This window comes from Drosophila sechellia, chromosome X, assembly GCF_004382195.2.
Source record: "Drosophila sechellia strain sech25 chromosome X, ASM438219v1, whole genome shotgun sequence".
NCBI classification, from domain to species: Eukaryota; Metazoa; Arthropoda; class Insecta; order Diptera; family Drosophilidae; genus Drosophila; species Drosophila sechellia.
Window position 1 is genome coordinate 13,109,868 of NC_045954.1, and position 20,475 is coordinate 13,130,342.

Below are 20,475 nucleotides of genomic sequence, written 5' to 3' on the forward strand. Positions count from 1 at the left end.
ACTGGCCAGATTTATCGATGAGAAGCGGCAATCGGCGCTGCCTATCGCAAGCGGCATCCATGTTGCGGCACCAGCATACACTTAATTTTCAATTCATTCGCGAATTTCAACTCGTGCCGAAAGGTTTGTTTGTGCGAAAGCAGCAGCTGCGAGAGAACGAGCAAGAGGAAGCCCACGCGGAAGTCGAGCAATTACCGAGAATTGTTAAGAGAAATATAAAACTGTTTAAAGTGAGTGTTCCTTGGGCGATGAACAGGTCGCTGATTCTGGGCAAAGTCGGCGAGAAATTGCGGAGCGTAAGATTAGAAATTAGCATCGCTGTTGTTGCTGTTGATGTTGTTGTTGTTTCCATGAGGAAAAGATAATGATGATCATGTTCGGTCGGCAGATTCGAGATTATTTCACAAGTTTTTGCACCGAGAGCATAGTTTCTTTTTTCTTCACATTTCGTTCTTTTTTTCACTTTATTGGCACGTCCGTCGCACACACACACACGCGGTGAGCCGGAGAAAAAAAGGGCACAGAAATGAAATCAAAACGAGAGGAAAATATTTGCCAATTCAGAAATACGTTTGTGATTTGTAATTAATTCGCATCCATTACATGAAAAACGCGAACGTGCCGAAAGTTCAATAAATTCAATCGAATAAATGGGAGCAGCCGAAAAATTTCGGCGTATTTATTATTCCGTTTTTCTTCCATTTCGCTTCGCTCGGCGGCCATTTTGTAGAGTTCAGCTTTTCTACTCTCCTCTTTGATCTTTCCAGTTTGTGGCGAAACATCTGGAAGTCAAGGGTAATTGCCCTTAATCGTTAGTAATTGCCGCCATTAGAACTCCGATTTATAGAGACTTGTAATATGGAATTAGCATCAAGTTAACTGAATTACAACTTAAAACCAATTGGAAGTTACATAGACAAGATTATAGGTTTGAAAATAGTAAGCTTATATTGCATATGAGAAATTTTTGGAATATTGTAAATATTTCCAATAAAGGCTGGCATAATGGTGGTGTAATAATCCGAGGTAAGAGTGATGAAATTTTTTTTTTTTTTGTGGGACCCAAAGAGTCTTGATAGATAAGATAAGATGCGTATCGGTCGAAAGAGGAAGTATCAGTCACAGCGAGATTTCAAGGGGAGATATGAGGGATTTACAATTGAAGTTCTCAAGGGAAGGCGACTAAGTCCAGAGCACTTTGTTGTTAATTATTCACTAGCTTGGATAAACGTGTCTCTAATTCCTCCATCCATACATTGAACAGATGCCCCAGCTGCAGAAGCCCGCTCCCGCATTCGCCGGCACCGCCGTCGTCAACGGTGTGTTCAAGGACATCAAGCTGAGCGACTACAAGGGCAAGTACCTGGTGCTGTTCTTCTACCCGCTGGACTTCACCTTCGTGTGCCCCACCGAGATCATTGCGTTCTCGGAGAGCGCCGCCGAGTTCCGCAAGATCAATTGCGAGGTGATCGGTTGCTCCACGGACAGCCAGTTCACCCACTTGGCATGGATCAACACGCCGAGGAAGCAGGGCGGTCTGGGCAGCATGGACATTCCACTGCTGGCCGACAAGTCGATGAAGGTGGCCCGCGACTACGGAGTGCTCGATGAGGAGACCGGCATCCCCTTCCGCGGCCTGTTCATCATCGATGACAAGCAAAACTTGCGCCAGATCACCGTCAACGATCTGCCCGTGGGTCGCAGTGTGGAGGAGACCCTGCGTCTCGTCCAGGCCTTCCAGTACACCGACAAGTACGGCGAGGTCTGCCCCGCCAACTGGAAGCCCGGCCAGAAGACCATGGTGGCCGATCCCACCAAGTCCAAGGAGTACTTCGAGACCACCTCCTAAAGAGGCTATCTGTTCGCTGGACGGGGCCGCTCCTGGCGAGTGGGAGCGGATTCGAATCGCAAAACCCCCGGTTCAAGCAAACCAATACACATACTATATCCACATTATATATCCTACATATTAACCCTAGAGCGTAGAGAGAAGTAACTGTGAGGCATCTTTCCCTGCAACAGCCACCCAAAAAAAAAGAAGAGAAACACCTGCAGACGCTAAGCGGAAAGTGATTATTTTTTAACTATTTTTGTGTGCTTTTTTTTTGTAATTCACCACAATAAAGGATTGTACGGAAGAGAACTCGGAGCACGTGGGTCTTTATCAGGGGGTGGCGGGCGGACTTTCGCCTCAAACCTCTGGTCTTATCATCCGGGGAAACATTTCCACAAAAACAAGTGGAAAGAAATAGCAGTGGGCGACTTATCACCGTCTACGGCTGGCAATTGCGAAATGTCAAATAGACTTAGACTGAATCAGAATGCCAGGAATGCTGCACTGAGAGAAATGACGAGTAACTCGTGCGCAGCATGGAGATCTACATATGATTTCTAATTAAACCCTGTTAATAATCTGAAACCATGGACTTGTAAATATGTAGATACTTATAGTTGTTCCATATAAGCTGTAACATTGTTACTTTGTTGTGGCATTTTATCGCAGTGCAGCAACAGCTGTTGGTTGGTGACACAGTAACCGAGTGCACAATTCCCGTTTTGCCACCATCCCACCCAACCATTTCAATGTTAAGTGCAAGCGAGAGTCGTCTAGTCGACGTGGATGTCTCGCATATTAAACGGGTCTTGACTCTATCGGTATATATATATGCAAACAGATATATATATACGATCTGCCTGATTTGAACCCACTTTGTGATCGTAGCGGTTCAACTATTACGTGTAGTTCGCGTCGCATCACACGAGTTGTCTTCGGCGGATCGGATCGAATCTCTTTCACCCAAACCAGTTCCTCCAGGTTATACATATGTATGTACATTTTATCTGGCTACCTACATACTTGTGCCCCAGCAGCTGCGAGTCAGTTTATTTACTGCCCGTGGAACCTACTGGAAACAGAACCCTTTCCAAAGTCAAGTGGTGCGATCTGATCGCTGCTGCGCACGTTACGTCGTTAGTTTTCATTTTTTATTTTTTTTTGCCATTTTGTTTACTGCCGCTGAATCGGCGGGGCATACCCGACTTGGATGGCTCATAGCGGCCACTATCATTATCAGTCTGCTAATTGCGCCCGTTGCCCACGGATACGATTACTCGAGTTCACAATGGTGGCCTACCATACAATGGACTTTCCTATTCGCGCTACAAAGAAAATTTCTAACAAGCCTCGAACATAAAAGAGAGCTTTAGAGAAGTTCCTCAAAGTAAAAGATGCACATGTCCCATACATTGGTACATCATGGCGTATGCGCAATATGTTATGTTATTTCTGAGTTCTGAGAATGAATCCCTCTTTTTATGGCCAGTTGCAGTAAGAGCAACCCATCTTCGTGATGCCAGAAGAGAACAATTGAAGTTCGTTTCTACCTGAGCTCGTTGAGCTCGCCAAGCTTAACAGAAAAAACGCTCTATTCATATTATTCATCAGCCGCACGACAGCTGCAAAAAGATATTGCTTCTGCTGAATCATGGCGACCAAAGCGGCACAAAAGCTACATGGAGCTACGTTTGTACAATAAACACCCAGACGGAGACCGATTTCTATGCCAACGGGATTGCCTCTCTATTGAGGGCGTTGCAAATGTCATTGTCGGTGGCGACTTTCGATGGCTGTGATTCCAATTCACCTGGCCATTTCCCATTCCCCCGGATCGAGATCGATGATTATTGGGTGGCTGAAAAACGCACTTGCCATAATGAAAAGCCAGCCGAATGGGCTGCTGCAATGGGAAATGGATGGGAAATGCCTGTGATATTCTCGATTTGCCAATCGTTGGACAGTCAGTGTATCCGGAAAACAAGTACATGCACATACAGCTGCGGGAGAAACAATAGCAATAACTAATTAATTGTTCTCTGCTTAACAATTAACTTACCATTATGATATATATATATATATATATTTGTATTTAAAAATATTTCAGATTAAAGGTAAAATATATTCAAATATTCCTTTTTTTTATTTCCCGTCAAAAATTATCCGTTTTTTGGCGAAAAAATTCGTAAAAATTGTTTAAATATGGCCCCTTACAAAAAATGCGAAAATTTTGAAAAATTAATTTTACAAAGTCCGTTAAAAAGCGGTATGGATGATTACTATGGGTAATTAGGAGTAAAAAAAAAGTAATTCTTTTAGCTGCCTGACCAATTTTAGTCAAGTTATGCAGAAAAACCAATCGTAAAAATTGAATTTTTCCCAAAAATCATTCTCTTGATTTACTGCAAAAAAAATTAGTTTTTTGATCAGAACTTTTGAAAGAATGATGATATTCCAAATATGGAATATCATACCTCATTGAGCTCGTAATTAAATTCCTAATCGAACTGTATTCAAAAAGAAAAAAATCAAAATTTTTGGCCATTTTTTGCAAATTTTACAAAAATGCGAAAATTTTGACAAAAATTATTTTTACCTTAGTCCGTCTAAAAGTAATATTTATAGTTAGTATTGGTAATTAGGAGTAAAAAATAGTAATTCTTATAGCTGTCAGGCAATTTTACATTATACATAAAAAACCAATTTTAGATATCTCATTTTTGGAAAATTGAATTATCTTCCCCATTTTTTGCTAATATTTGAAAAGGCGATAATTTACGCAAAAATAAAGTGATAAGTAGGATCGTTCGCTAGGATTTTAAGTAACAGAAAAGAGTTGGTCATTTGGTTTTATGCTTAATATTTTTTAAGTTATAGCCAAAAAGGCGCAACTTAAAATATGTTCAGCTTGTTTAGAAAAAATTAATCTCTTATTTATTTAGAAAGTGGACACTATTTTTGCGATAACAACAATGAGTGCTATGCTATAAACTGGTGTCTGTGGCGTAATTTGATTATTTTATAGACTGATAAGTGGAAATCGGGAGGCTTTTTCCGCGGTATTAGTGATATCAGTGGGAATGGGTCGTGCGGAATGCCATGCTCGAAATATGGCAAACTCCGCCATATTGGGCTAAGCCCGACCTTTGTGGGGTGTGTTGGCCACAATGGGTGTCCCAGTTGTAGTTGGGGTCTCCCACAAATATGAAGTACATAGATAACGCTGGTTGGACTCATCAATTATATTTGTTCTAAGGCGCACGCAACGGCGATATCGATCGGTAGTCGATATGAAATGTAATTGTACTTAATAATCCCAATTGTCTCAGGACAGGAGCCTTATTTGGGTCAGGATACTGATCGGATAATTGAATTTCCAAATGTCATCGATTCGAATCTAACAGTCAGTGAATTGCAAATGAGCTGCAAAGTATGCAATGGATTTTTAATGAAAATGTAGTGCTGGATACGATTGGAATATTAGTTCAGCTGCGTTTCTCACGAGTTTTGCAGCACTGAACTCGAGGGCTGCAATTTGTGCGCAAAACTTCAAGTGTTGATAACAAGTAATACCTAAATACGAATATTACGAACCCAACACCCGTTTATAAAAATCCAAGTACTCCTAACTTTCGATACAATCAAATTAGACTTATGCAGTGAATACTCTTTATCACAATTATCTAGAGCCTAAACGCGGAACTGTGCTGGAAAATAGTACAAAATCTGGGAATGGAGGAAAATGTACGTTTTACACGTAGATTTTGTTCTATGGTTAGTTTTCCTAAACGAAACTACATCAAATTCTACCAAGCTATTTGCTTCATTGACAATTTTCGACAGTAGTTGAGGTTTTCTAGGTGAAGAAGTTCTAACTAGAATGGGACCAATTGGCCCTTAATTTCATTATGGAAAGCACGTAACCGAGAATTGAGCACCTCAAAAGAAACCGCATGGCGCGTTCTTAATATCCTAATTGTCTTGTTTTTAGCCATAAACTTGGCCTTATCCAGCCATAAGGAACTCCGGTCGAGGTTATATTATACACAAAGTGGGTTTTATGTTAACAGATCGATTTACTGTCGCTATTGATTTATCACTGTACCGCTTAATATAGTATATAGATCGTAAACAAAATCGTTATTAAAATTATTATGTATCAATCATTTTATTTCGCGTAACTTTGTGAACATTCATCGTCGTTCGTTTTCTGAATGAACGTAGCAGCGATTTCGCCCTCAGTTTCCTGTGCACAAAGTGTATAGTTGGATGCATGGTCGGTGAAATAAAACGTCAATCTACATATCAAACTCCTTAGCAGCACATACAGACTCTCTACGTGTTGGTGTCTCTAGAAGAAGAAGCCGAGAATCTTGCCTCCCAAATGTTTTCTCCTGGCCTCCTCGTGGTCCATGATGCCGCCAGAGGTGGTGAGGACAACGTAGCCAAACTGACGGGAGGGCAGCAGATTGTTGGTCCACTTCTCGATGTCGTTGATGGGCACATCGAAGCGGGGCGAGATGACGCCGCACTTGTTCAGCCGACCGGTTAGGTTGACAACGATCTTGCCGGAACGGTGATCGTCGACGATCTCGAATTCGCCGATATAGCCATGCTTCATCATCACGGTCAGGAACTTGATGATCACCTTGGAGCAGGGACGCAGCAGCACCTGCCGCTTGCCACGCTTCTCGGCGTTGTTTATGCACTTGAGGGCATCGGCCAATACGTTCATACGCACCATGGCTGCAAAATGTTCGGGAACACAATTAGTCAAGAGCCAATAATCACAGAAAAAAATATGATGGCTAGGTTATTAGTCGAAAGTGCCGACTTTGCCACTCACTGCTCCATAAAATCTGTCTGCAAAACCAAGCAAAACGTGCTATTGATCTGCAACAAAACTGTCTCACTAAATTGCATATAAAAACTACTATATGAATAGTACTAATAGGTTGGCAAACAAAGCATAAGAACAAGTAACTTGTAAAGTACATAAAACTATGCGAACTATAACAGATCAATTGACCACTTAAACAAAACATACATGACTTCCTTGAAAAAGCTGTGACACCATTATTAGCATTATAAAGATCTCGAAAACTATCCAAAGCAAGTGTCTACTATTATAATACTTTAGATTTCTGGAAGGCAGGAGGCGTGGCGCCTTTTCGTAAATTCACGCGGACAGACGAATCGGTTTTGATTATCGAATATGATTTTAATAACAGTTAATAGCTTTACTTTTTTTAAATCAGCGAGTAACGGGATATTGAAAAAAAGAAGCAGAAACAGCTAGTAAAACACGTGCAAAATAGCAAAGAAAAAAAAATGATACTGTCTGTGTTTCTGCGGCTGTGTGTGTGCGTACAAGTGGCTGTAAACAACAACTATTTCTGGTAAGTTTACCAACTAAACTATGTACAAATTGGTTTAATTTAGCCGGTTTTCGGTGGTGCATTCGATTTAACTGAATGCCGAACTTTTTGCCACACTTTTAAGCCGCTCACACACACCCACATGCACAACAACACTGTGCTACACACTTGGGCCAATTTTTCACTTCATAGTCGTTTGCACATTAAAAAAATTGTAACCAAAAAAAAAGTACGTATATATAGCGCATGTAGCGAGGCATTTTATGCATTGTTTACACGGTAAACTGATTAGTTTTGGCACATTGGCCCACAGTAAAAAAAATTGGTAATAAAAAAACAGAGTTGGGTCGATTTGCACATGTTTCGGCCGGCGATCGCCGCCAATCTAATCTGTCTGAATTTTCGCGCAAAAAACGGGTCCAATGGAAGCGGCATTTACCTGGGATTGGTTTGCAAAAAACTGTTATACACGACCGCTGCAAATAGAGGAAATAAGAGATTTAAGTACAATTTCGTTGAACAAAAACGCGGAGAACACGTACTCACGCAAACGTGAAAAAGGGAAAAGAAAGGGAAACGGAAGGAAAAAGACGCAGAACAGTGTGGCCGTGTGTGTCGAAAGTGTCTAAACTCAACGTGCCAATCGATAGATAGCCGGACGCAGGCCACGGTTGCTGGCTTGGCTAAAACCGCTTGCATTATTTGGAGCCCAACGTTTAATAGTTTTTTTAAACGGCTTCAGAAAAAAATCTATGAAATTTGCACTCCAGTCCATGCAATTCTCTGATCCTCTCCTCCATCATGATCCCGTCTCCTCTGGCGTTCGATATCTGGGCTGCTGTTTGTTAATCATATATTGAAGGGAAATATTGACTGTTCTTATCTTTTGGCATTAAATAATATAAGTATTCCAGCAAGTCTTCGCATCTTGGTCCCATTTAATGAAGCCACTGTCAGGAGTCTCTTTCTGCAAGCAATCGCTTTAGATGGGTCTTCAGCTTAATAATGATCTTGTAAATAATTTTTTATGTACGATATAAGCGTAATTTATATTTTTACGTGGCCAGACATGGATCTATGTTTCCATTGGCATAAAAAAAAGGGTTGTCCATAGGTGATAAATGAATTTATTGTTAAAATTTATTCTTATTTGTTTCAATATTTCGCCATATTTCTATGCGTATTTTACGTCTCTAGAGATGTACTAACATGATTTCAATGGGATACGAGCCTTGTTTTGGCCATACAACAGAAAATAAAGTAATGATTAATCGATTGAAACGCAATTAAATACAAGATGATTAAAATAAAAGTTTTTAAGTAGTTTAATATTGAAATAACGAATTTTGTGATTTCATCCGTGTTTCAAACTCTTATCTTAATACTATCGAATTGTCTTCCTATCGATATACAACTGTTCTTTTAGCCGGCGCAGCGTTGCTGTCAGCAGTTTTGCACCCTTGAGGATTTTCCCTGGCCGCTTCAGACGGTCTTACTAATTATTCATAAATAAACAAAAATGTCAAAACAGTAAGTAATTTGTTAAAAATAAACAATTTGTGCAGTTTTTAAGTACCCGTTTTAACACCACGCAGATATGGCCTTATTTTACCCGGCCAACAGAAGAAAGTACCTCTAAAACGAGCCGAAAGGCCCTCGATTTTCGACGAGAACAGCGAGTCCGAGAGCGATGATGACCAACATGCTCCGCAATTGCAGCCAAGAGCCGGCGGCGTATCTATGGGTCCCAGTCTAATGGAGCGCCGCGTGGCCCGCCGGCAGCAGGAGAAGGCCCTGGCCGAGGATCCAACCATATTCCAATACGACGAGCTGTACGACGACATGGACAGCAAACGCGAGGAGGCCAAGCAAACGAAGAGCCAGGAGCCGCGGAAACCCAAGTACATTGGCCGGCTGATGGAGCATGCCGAGCGCAGGAAGCTGGAGAAGGAACTGCGCATCGAACGGCAGGTGCAGAAGGATCGCGAAGCCGAGGGCGAGATGTACAAGGACAAGGACACCTACGTGACTGCCACCTACCGCAAGAAGCTCGAGTCCATACGCCAGATGCAGGTGCAGGAGCAGCGTGATGAGTACCTCGAGGCCATTGGCGATGTGACCAAGCAGAAGGATCTGGACGGCTTCTATCGCCATCTATACGAACAGAAGATGGGCGGTCCCGCCCAGAAGGATGTCGTCAAGCCAAAGACGGCGCCCACCACCGACGAGGTGGCGTACAAGCCCATTAAGGCAGAGGCTGTCAAACATCGAAGCTATCGGCGACGTCGCCCCTCCGAGGATGAAGAGGAGCAGACCAAGAGCAAGTCAGACGTAGGCTCGGAGGCCACGAAGTCAACGGATCAAACGGAAGGCATACCAGCACAGGCACATTTGACCAACAACATTGATGCCGATTCCGATTTTAGCATAGACGACTCCAGCGATGAAGAAGACGAGAAGGAGAATGAGAAGGAAAAGAATAAGCTGTCCCAGGTCAAAAAGGAGGATAAGGACAAGGCTCCGGAAAGTTCAGAGCCCGCTAAACCCAAAGAACCCGTGGCATCGCAACAATCCCCCACCAAAAAGGAAGATTCCAATGCCGAAGTGGACGAGAAGGATCTACCCGTGCCGACAGTCACCAAACCGCCTGTGGACCGCACACTCTTCTGGCGCAAGAGGACCGTGGGCGAGGTCCTAGCGGCAGCCTTGGCTCGCTACGAGGAACGCAAGCGAGCGCGCCTGGAGTAAAATGCATCCAATTAAAGTTCGAGTTGAGGGAAAAACAAACCAGTGATTTCTGTATTGTCTGCTTATTATGCTAATTTCAATTTGTCCCATGCTCATAAATAATTTATGTGCACGCCAACGCTCTTAGCAGACCCTTTTCGGTGCAAATATTTTGCATAAGTTGCAACAGAGAGTCCCCCATCCAGCCCGTTTGCACTTTTCATCTAAAACAGAGGACAGAGAAAAAAAATGGGTAAGAAGTACAAGGCATGACGGATGGAACCGCAGGAAAAGTTGGGCCGAACAACACTGGAGGATGAGGAAGTGCCTGAAGAAGCAGAACGCGAAGATATTCCATTTATTTTGTATGACGACGACACGACGACAAGTAGGAGAGCCAAAAAAATAACTAGGGCTAGCTCAGAGGAACGAAGCTGGGAATACCCTTAAAGGTTATCCCATTTTCAGGCTAATAGATTGTTTTTTAAAGTCAATGTTAAAGATATTCCCAAGTCCCCAAGTTGGGTGCCCAATTCGACTTATGATAAAGGTAGACACTCAGCATATTAGCGCTAGAATGACATATTGATCCGAACATACATACCTTGCTAAATCCAACAATGTAAATAAGACGATGCTGGGCAAAAATTCATCCCTATTGATTTTATAGTCCCGAATAAATCCGCGTTGAGGCAGACAGCTTATGCAGAAATGACTTTTTAGGTTTAGGTTCACAAATATCTCGTTCACTGAGCCGGAAACTCCTAATCCAAGTTCTAATACCCACTGCAAGGGTATAAGGTATAAAAACGGAAAGGCACCGAGAAACTTGCCAAACGCCCAAATAACAAAGAGCCAACTTGGCTTTAGTTTATATTGTTTTTTTTTTTTTTTTTGGTTTTTTCGCCATCCTTTTTGTTTTTGCAACATTGTTGTTGTTTCATTTTGCCGCAAATGCTGGGAAATCCTTTTGGAAAATAGGTGTGCCCGCCGCCATAAAAGCGAAAACCAATGAACCAGGAGGGAGCGGAGCGGAGCAAGGGCCTCGCGAAAGGAGAACGGAAAGCAGCGAAAGCGCGGCGAGCACGGCTGACATGGTTAGGATCAGTGATGGACAGTGTCTAGGCGTTGGTTCCCAGGTACTTTGGCCCACTGTTTACGACCTGGTTGGGCACTGAAGCAGTCCATATACCAAAGCATCCAGTAATCTGTGCTAAAATCACATGCGAAACCTTTAATTCCTACGTATGTATGTGTCATTGAATTCTTGAGTACTTCGGTACAAAGTGTAGAATGGGTTAACTTTCATCTGTTGCAGCTGGTTGCAATGTATCTGTAAACTAAATAAAATGAGTATATTATTATTAAATAATATGAGTAAATAATTGTTAAGTAGTATTTGTTAAGCTCTATTCACTAGCATTAGCTGCTTAACAAAAGATTGTAAATGAAACTTTCTTATATCATATACCATCATATCTTCTATCCATTGCCATCTGTGTACCTTGTACCTTGTACCTTGGATTAAGGACCTGCGGTACCATCACCATCGCCACCATCATCACTTTCGGCTTAGCCACGTGAATTTTTCTTGTTGTTTTTCGCCCCTACCTTGTACTTTTCCCATCATTGAAGTTAGATTCCGGCTCCGGGGTCCGGCGCATTGCAGTGATGGCAAACCGCAGTTTTGCTCCGGTTCTTCATTTCTACATTCCGTCATCATCCCAACCCATTCCTCGGAATGCCGAATACCCGTGGACGGACGCCCCTGGTTGCCCCGTGTATGCCCGTATCCCCGTATCCTCGGGATATCTACTGCCCCCCCTCCGAAAATGTAACACCCCCGGAAACCGCCAGCATCCTACAGCATCTGCATCTGCATCTGCAGCCCGGACGGAATGTCAAGACGGATATGCCTCGCTTTTGATGTTGCCAACGTGCCTTCGCTCCACTTCGTCATCTTCCGTATCCATGTCCCCATCCGCATCCACATCCTTCTAGTCGTAGTCGTAGTTGTCCTCGTCGTTGCCGTCGTCGTCGTCAGCGAAATTAATACTGAAATCCATTTTCCATTTGGCAGTCAGCGGCCTCCGCTTGCCTCTCTCGCGCGCGCTGGCGTGCCGCATGGCTTCGTCTCGCTCTTACCTGTTCGATTGTGTCATCAATCTCACATGTCCTTTGCTCCTTTGCTCGTTTTTTTTTTTATTTGCTCCTTTCTGGCGTTTTTGTTTATTGATGTGCACTGCTGCAATTGAGATTTGTGCCACATTTTAGGCAAATTAATTCGATACGACCTGGAATGGAACTTTTTCTGATTGTCGTCGCAGATCGAAGAAGGGTGCGGCCTATATTGTACATATATATAGCTATCCCCCTCGGATTCACGTACCGCCGATCGAATCGAATGGAATCGAATTGAAACGGTCGTTAGCTTAACGTTTCTAATTGAGTGCTCTCGATTTGAGTGCAAGAACACACTGCCTTGCCTGCCTTAACCCTTTTGAGGTCTCGAGGGTTTTGAACAGGACGCCATTCGCTAAAAGGATGTTACTCGTTTCTTCAGTCGTGTGACGAAGGTTGCCATTGGCATCGGATCGAAATGCAAATATATAGACAGACTTTCAATTCACAGGCGTTGAATGATGGGAATGAAAACCAAGAGGAAAAGGTTGAAGGTAAAACTCATGCAAGCAGCATGCATGGCGTATGAGCGATATTCGTCTTTAATGTAATTGATGATTAGTGATGAAAAAAATATTATTAACAGGAATTTAAGTAACGCTTGTCTATTAAATGTACCTTATATAGGTGCTGTACAATCTTTTTTATTTATATATATTTATTATAATCCTAGACATCTGCATAAATCGTTTTCGGCACTTTATGAAATAATCACATCTTACTTAAAACCATCTGCAAATAGGAAGCTGCTGTCTCAAGTGGCGACTTCTTGTTTCGTTACCTTTGGCCGTAAAAAATTTAAGCATTTGAGTTTGTTTGTGCCGAAGTTTCTACTGGTCTCCATCTCCAGCTCCATCTCAATCGCAATCTCAATCTGTGTCTCTCTATTTTCGCCAAGACTCTTGAGATCAATAAAAGTTGTTATCTTTTTTATGCGGAAAGTGGCTGCAGAACTATGAGAGCGCAGTGGTTATAAAAAGTTAAGCTATCCAAAAAGTTTTTAGGTGATTTGCTGAAGGGCTGCCTGTGCTGTTTGTGGGTTAACCCGTCGGCAAAATCAGCAGCACCAGCACCAGCATCATCATCATCATCATCAACAACAACAACAACAGGCAGCGGAACAACAGAGATTATGTAACACTAATTCCATTAACCCCCTTTTGTGCGGCAAACGCCCCTTTTAACCCGCTTTGTATGCCTCTCTCGTTGCCTAATCAATTTACGATCATAATTACTTGGCTTTTGGTCTCGGTTTTGGGCTTGGCTTTGGCATTTTCCTTTGGCCCTTGCCAAAAAGCAAGCGATTCAATCTGGGCCTCCTGCAGACCAGCCAGGCCAGCAGCCATTGCAGCCACGGCCGTCCGGCCAGAGAAGCCAAACCCATTAATCCACCAGGCCAACCATACATCCCGACCCGACCAACCGACCACCCGAATCCCAAAAACCCGAAACGAATTCTGCTGCACAAGTGGTCCAGCCAGCAGAGGAGCAGAGCTGGCCAATAGGCGCAAGTAAAGGCTTCAAGATTGTGATCATTCACGTGTGAATTCAATTATCAACATTTTCAATGCCTTTGGACCAGGACTTGGAATCTGATGAGGATGCGCATGGGGATGAGGAGGAGGATGAGGCGGAGGATTCCGAAGGAGACTCCGACACGCAGAGGACCACGGACCACGGACGACCCGGAGTGCGGTGACCACAACCCTGGTGACCTGGCCGTTAGTCTTGTCCACGAAGCATTTGGCCAGGGGCGTGCCCAAGGGGGGCGGGGGATTGGAGGGTCATTGTGCCGCAAAGAGAGCCATAAGAGTCCATGCGGTCATGTGATTCGAAATTAAAATACCCAGTAGTTCTGTTTGAAAAACAAACGTACTATGGCTAAAACTAAAGTATAATATTTATAACACTCTATGAATAGAGTGTTGGAAAACTTAAATGTTTCCTTTTCTATTAATGAGCCTAATGAGTAAAGTATTTTTAGCAAGTTACGCATACGTAATATGTATTACATTTTATAAAGAAACACATAGTGGGTTCCAAAAAGCTTTAAGATTTAAGGTGTGCCTACTTTTTTAACCACAGAACACAGAGACCGAGTGACACCGTGCTGAAATCACTCATACGCCACGTACGCCGGCTGAAATCTAGTCTACGTCAAATGCTCTCAGGTAAAATGTGTGGCCAAAGACAACACTAATTAAGGATAATCAGCTTTTAAGCCATGTGTACGCATTAATTAAATGCAAACATGTTGGGTAAAAGGAAACAAGGAAACAAAACAAAAAAAAATATGTTTCATTGGACATTATGTTCTTTTGGCTTGTACAATTTCGTGTTTAAAATCGAGCAGAGTGCCTATTTTCCTCAAATGCAGTACACTTTTTTTTGTTTAAACCGAAAATGGTGAAAAAATGAAGGTGCAGACTTTTTGTTGAGACGATCTCGAATGAAAACTAAAGTTTATAGCTGCGGATTGAAAATAAAAACTAAATGTATTGCCTATAAAATGGGGGAAAAACGTTCATGAAATGTATGGCATATATATATATATATATATATATATATATATATATATGGGGATATGGATATGGCGATATCGCATTGCACATTTTATGCGGCCAGCAAAAAAAGAAAACGAAAATGTTCATTGCGGCAGATTACGTAACGGGGCGTTTTGCTGTTTTTGACCGTCTCGTCTCTCCTTTTTGTATATGTTTCAGTCACGTTTTGGTATAATTCTCCAAATATGTATATACATTTCGCCGGCTTATATTAAATCGATATTTCATCCTACTTCCTGGTCGGACGGCGCCCCTCAAAACTCCACCACTGTCGCACGTTTGTGTGTGTGAGTGCTGGTGATTTATATTGTTTGGCCACATGTGTGTGTTTCACTATGGCCATCTGTATTGGTGTCGCATTGGTGTGTGTGGTCGAGTGTGCCGGTGTGTGTGTGTGTGAGTGGCTGATTGTGTGAGTGTGGCAAAGTACAAGCCGCCGTGGCAAGACGCGCGAGGCGCATCCAAAAATTTCGTTTGCTGCAAGGGACAGAGTGTGTAATGAAAAATGTGTGGGGTATGACAGGAAAACGAGCGATGCAGAGGGACAATTGCCATGGTGTGGGCATGTGGGGGATCTGGGGATGTGGGGATGTGGGGATGTGGGGATGTGGGGAGGCGAGGAGGTGAGGAGGTGCAGAAGCAGCAGCAGCAGATGGAGCACGAGGTGGAGGTCCTACGGCCTGGATAAGAGGGAAGCGGATGTGGGGCCTCGTAGGCTGGATGCCAACCGCGCTCATGACAAACAAAACGCATCACACACACGCTCACACACCGCAAGAAATTTGTAATATTCTCATGCTTAGTAATTAATAAAATAGGGGTTATTATGGAAAATAATCAACTGGCAATCAGTTTACTTGTATTTAAAAGAGTTATTTAAATTATGATTATAATGGTAATTATTTTGATGCATATAAAATGATATTACTATAACTAGTATCAGTCTATTTTAAATATATATATATTTTTCTTTAATTTTTATTAATTTTTATTTCAGACTTGTGCCACGTAATTTCCCGCAGTGTACTAATGCCTGCATTTATGTGCTCTGCCTGTGTGAGTCCGTGTCTGTGTGAGCTGGCCCGTAAGTGTGTGTCCGTGTGTCTCGCTTAGCGTGTCTGTGTGACTTAGCGAGTGTGTGTGTCTGTGTGTGTGTGTGTGAGCGAGTGTATCCTGCAGCTGAGTATCTGTGTGCATGAGGAGCCCTGTCAGCCTGTACTTGTATCTTTGATACTGCATCTTCGCATGTCCCGTTAGTCGCCTGGGTCACCGGGTAGATTCGCTAGTGGATTTTCTCGTCCTGCTCGTTGGCTTCTTTTTGCATCCTCTTCCCCTTCCTTTTCGGCATCCCCTTCCTCATCCGTTTGGCCCACCATTTTTATCCACCATTCCCTTGCCCATCCGCCTTCCTGGTCGGCATTTAACCGTCTCTTGTTCTCGGCCATTTCTCTCGGATATTTGTGCAAGTCATTCACAAATACACATAAATATCACTCATACGTCACGTACGCCAGGTCAATGTTGTACAGCCAATTAAAAACCATGTTTTTACCCCACATTGTTTTTATTTATACAACATTTTTGCGAGCTGAAACTATTTGATTTTGGTTAAGGCCGAAATAGCTAAATATATATGTGCATTGTACACGCCACTAATGGGATACAAGCCAAATAAACTGAAGATTTCTAGTTTTCCTCCTTCTCACATTCACTTTGTGCTCAAAAAAAAAAAAAGGAAAAAAGAAAAGAAAAAATAAAATACGAGTACGTAGAAGAAAACTAGTCCCCAAGCTCAAAAACTTTAGAGTAAACTTCATGTGCCTGCCCTTTGGTGTAAAAATTATGTACACGAGAGAAATGCAAATTTTAGATAAGAGTCGTTTTCTATTTGCATATTTTGCAAATTGCTTTTAAAGGTTTGGTTTTCCATTCGCTTTAATTGAGTTGGACATATATATTAGCCATAAACGAAAAGTGTGGACTCACCACCATATGCTTCCATTTTAAAGTTGTGGTTTTTATTATTAACTTTTTCCCTCGCCCACTTGCAATATTTAAAGAAAACGGCAAAAGATATCTGCTTATGGGCAAATATCTTGTAATCTGTGCCATTTCTTGCCCGTCTACTTATCGGATTTCTTTTCTTCGCCGGTTTTGCGCCGTCTGTTCTCAACGATTCTCAAGTGCCCATCTTGTTTTTCACAGTTCCCCTTTTTTTCCTCCCTGATATTGGCCACTCCCTTTGCTGCGCCTTTAATTAGGCTTAAGCTTTAAAACTCCAGTTGGTTGGCATTTCAAAAATGTCTAAAAGATGAGCTTCAATTCTTCCGCATGTTTATAACTTAGAAGAATTGGTAGAATTTGGTTAGATCTCTATCCAACCTCAAAAAACGAGAGTTATGTTATTAAGGTGCTTAAAAGTATGCAACAATATCTTGTTTTTCTTCATTAACGATAGCATGGCTGAAGAATGCTAGTGAGAAATCTTATATGTAACATATAGACATTCTACAAAGATTTGAAAATGCAGCATTTTTCCACATACAATATATCTTAAATAGTTGAGATGTCGGTGCACCTTAAGCCCGATTTAGTATATTGTTTGAGCGACTGTCCTTAAATCTTTGAAGGTTCTTGTTCTGCCACTTATCGGCTTTCGTCTATTCGCCATTTTCCATTCCTCTTCCGAGGTTTTCCACAGCGCTTTCTCGGCTTATATTTGCTCCATTTAAGCGCTTTCTTCAAATCTATTTTTAATCTCTTGGCAGAGTGCACTCCAAGTCGTTGTTTGTATTGTATTATTTGTGCGGGTATGGGTGAGTGGCGCACGTGTGTGTGTGTGTGTGTGTGTTAGTGAGTGAGTGAGTGCGGGCTCGTTAGCTGTGTTGGTGTGCCAGTGTGTATGTGTGTGTGCTTAGTGGCTTGCTAGTGTGGGTGCATGCGGGCTCGAGTGTGCGTGTGAGTGTGTGTCTGTGGTTGTGAGCTTGGGTTAGTTTGCGTGGGCCGCCTTTTGTGGGTGTGGCCCAGCTAATAAGCAGGAAATTAAAATGTTATATGCATTGCCATGGCTGCCGGTGCTGGTTTTCCTCATTTCACTTCAGCGACCCCTCACGTTTCCCCCGCTTTTCACCGCTTTTCCCGCTTTCACTAACCAACGCCCCACCCCACCTCTCATCTTCTCTCGATTCTTCCCGTGTCCGTCCGTCTCCTCGGGCATTGTCAACTCGGTCCCCCGTTTTTTTTTACCTCATACCCATGTGCTACATTTATATGTGTGCCATATATACGGACCAGCTTGCATAAACCGAACTTTTCTAACTCAAAAACACTCGAAAATCTCAAAAAAATATCGGGTTTTTTTCAAAATCAACAACCTTTTTAAATTCCGATAAAAAAAGTTTATAGATGTAAAATTATATGAGTAATCAAAACATATTACATACATCTGCATACATTTCCAGCTTGCGGATGTGAAGCTGTGCGCACTTAGGGAAGTCCCACTGCAGCCACACTCATATAGTATATATATACATATATATATATATATGTTGTAGTGTGCGGTTTCGGTGGCGCGCCTTGAAGTATGCATTATTTTTACGTGTCAGTGCGCATTTTTGGCATAATTGAAGCACAAACAGCGACAGAAGCGGAGCTCCAGCCTCAGTTTCAGTTCAGTTCAGCTTCTGCCAGTATGGCAAGGTCGTTTTGGGCCAAGCCCAGGAACCCCTTTATTCCTTAACCAACACCCATCGTACCCCGCACCCCGCCCCGCTGTCACCACGCCTTTTGGCCCAAAAGTTAACATTGCGTGCATGCAGCTCGACTGGACTTGGATTAAGTTTTTCACTTTTTCACCCGCTCCATGTCCTCGTTGTTTTTTGCGCACCGAAAGAGAAAAGGATATAAAGGATATGGGAATATAGACAGCCAAAAACTTTTGTGTCACGCCTTTTTCCACAGCCCGCATCTTTTCACAACACTGTCAAAAAAAGAGGAAGAAGAAGAAGATGCAATAAAAGAGTGCAAATGAATGGAATATGGAATAGAATTCGAATGGTTTTTCGAAAATGTTGTCATCGAATCGAATCGATTGCGCTCACTCGCGCGTACAAATATAAAAATGATTTTTCCAGCTGCGTCCCGCCAGCGAAATCGCAATAAATAAACAATGGAAAATGTAATGCCAAAAGCAGCTGAAAGGTTCGAAATTAATTGTCAATAAAAGTGCACGGCATTCGCCGCTGTTTGTTTGCCAAAAGGTGTTAAATACTTCAAAAAATGTACACGAACGGTTCGTTGCCAGCTTGTTTGCATTTTTATTATTTTCATTTGTATTTCGCATTTCGTATTTTGTATTTTTACTTTTATATTTATTTTGTATTTTGCCAGCAACATGTTTGCATGTTCTTTTCAAACAATGGCGAAAAACATAAACATGCAAAATGCTGCTGCTGCTTTATTCAAATCGATTGATTGGCATTAAGCGTAATGAAAATTGAAAAGGAAACCCTCTTGGCTTCTTCAGTACACTTTCGTTAATTGAACTATTTTCATCGCGCGATTTTACTACTTTGAGACTTCCCAACACACCACTGCAACCCATTGAGTATTCACGCCTGTCACTGCAATATCATAAAATGTTATAAAATTCCAAAAGGAAAATCAAACTTTGTTGTCGCAGCTATTTCGTTGGAAGATTTGCGAATCCATTGATAAAAAATATATATACAAAATTATATAAATATAATAATAAATAGGAAAGTTAGCATTGAAACTGGGGAATAAGGAATATATAAATTTAAAAATAAATTATAATTATTAAGCTGTCAACTTTATGTATAAGGACCTTCTAAACACTGGAATTATCAAAACATGCTTCTTCTTTATAAGATTTTCTTTATCTGAGAAGAAAGTGGTATTTTATGGATTCAGAAAAGTTCCCTTCGTTTTTTCTTAACTTTGGAATATTTTATCTTTTTGATACGATTGTTTTTCTCTGTGTAGCGACCACACCCAAACCGCTTCTTCTTTAAGCAGTTTTTAAATGAGATTCTGTTTTATGTTCACAGATCCTATAGTCGAATTCCCAGCAATGAACCCCTTAACCCCCCTTAGCCACCACCCCCCTCGGAAAACCCCTTTTGCATTTAACGACTTGTGCGGTTTTTCGGTGCGATGGGCGTTGGGTGGTGGCTCTTTCAATGGGGGCGTGGCCGCTGCGCCGGTCGAGGCTCTTATGTAAAAACCTAATTAAAAGTGCTTTATTATGCAATTAAAGCAGATAATGTCACATTGCAGTGCGGTTTAGGGTCGCACGAAAATTTGCGGGCGGTGGAAGGTCCGGTGAATTTATATTATTTTTTTTTTTGGCCTGCCTGCGAAGGCGTTACGCATTTGCAGTTGATTTTTCCGGAAGCCTGCGAGTCAATGGTTGTGGGGTAACGAGAACAATGCACTCGTTTTTGGGCCCAAGTCCTGGAATTCGCCCACCCGCCCACTTTTCATATTTTCCAACTAATCCCCAAGTCCCCCCAACCCCCTCGCTGGGAAAACTCTGTCCCTCATTGTTGACAATTGTTTTGCATAAATTCCTTTTTTTCTTCTTTTTTTTGACCAGCAAAATGTAAAATCCTCACTTGTTTGTCCATTGGCAAGGGAAACTCTACTCTATCGCCCTCTCTCTCGCTCTGTCTGCATTTTCCTCCATTTTCCTAATATTTTTGTGGGTGCTTCTAGTAAAGGAGGATGTGGGTGGGGTGTGCTTTTCCTGCTCCCTTGTCTTTGCTTTGTC

The 20,475-nt window shown here is 42.2% G+C and overlaps 3 protein-coding genes across 4 annotated transcripts; 2 read left to right on the forward strand and 1 right to left on the reverse strand.

The window, feature by feature from the left end:
- The first annotated feature begins 54 nt into the window (after nt 1-54).
- On the forward strand, nt 55-2,149 carry LOC6618661 (peroxiredoxin 1). The gene is made up of 2 exons (XM_002042884.2): nt 55-230; nt 1,265-2,149. The coding sequence occupies exons 1-2, from the start codon at nt 60-62 to the stop codon at nt 1,847-1,849; spliced, it is 756 nt and encodes a 251-aa protein (XP_002042920.2). The 5' UTR covers nt 55-59; the 3' UTR covers nt 1,850-2,149.
- Nucleotides 2,150-5,974: 3,825 nt separating this feature from the next.
- LOC6618663 (40S ribosomal protein S15Aa) lies at nt 5,975-7,797 on the reverse strand. 2 transcript variants are annotated; one of them, XM_032725671.1, is made up of 3 exons: nt 7,755-7,797; nt 7,652-7,688; nt 5,975-6,580 (listed from the first exon to the last, which is right to left on the reverse strand). In XM_032725671.1, the coding sequence occupies exon 3, from the start codon at nt 6,576-6,578 to the stop codon at nt 6,186-6,188; it is 393 nt and encodes a 130-aa protein (XP_032581562.1). In that variant the 5' UTR covers nt 6,579-6,580; nt 7,652-7,688; nt 7,755-7,797; the 3' UTR covers nt 5,975-6,185. The 2 variants fall into 2 exon arrangements, with proteins under 2 accessions (XP_032581562.1, XP_002042922.1); XM_002042886.2 differs by having other exon boundaries at nt 7,759-7,787.
- An 840-nt stretch (nt 7,798-8,637) lies between these two features.
- LOC6618664 (nuclear speckle splicing regulatory protein 1) lies at nt 8,638-10,591 on the forward strand. Its single transcript, XM_002042887.2, has 2 exons — nt 8,638-8,742; nt 8,808-10,591. Exons 1-2 carry the CDS (start codon nt 8,732-8,734, stop codon nt 9,958-9,960), a joined length of 1,164 nt encoding a protein of 387 aa, XP_002042923.1. The 5' UTR covers nt 8,638-8,731; the 3' UTR covers nt 9,961-10,591.
- The last annotated feature ends 9,884 nt before the right edge of the window (nt 10,592-20,475 follow it).

What these genes read in the sequence shown, in the direction of transcription:
- LOC6618663 (XM_032725671.1), bottom strand. Translation starts at nt 6,578, where the DNA reads ATGGTGCGTATGAACGTATTGGCCGATGCCCTCAAGTGCATAAACAAC.
- LOC6618661 (XM_002042884.2), top strand. Translation starts at nt 60, where the DNA reads ATGTTGCGGCACCAGCATACACTTAATTTTCAATTCATTCGCGAATTT. An exon ending in GAAATATAAAACTGTTTAAA is followed by an intron (nt 231 to 1,264) that starts GTGAGTGTTCCT and finishes TACATTGAACAG; the next exon opens with ATGCCCCAGCTGCAGAAGCC.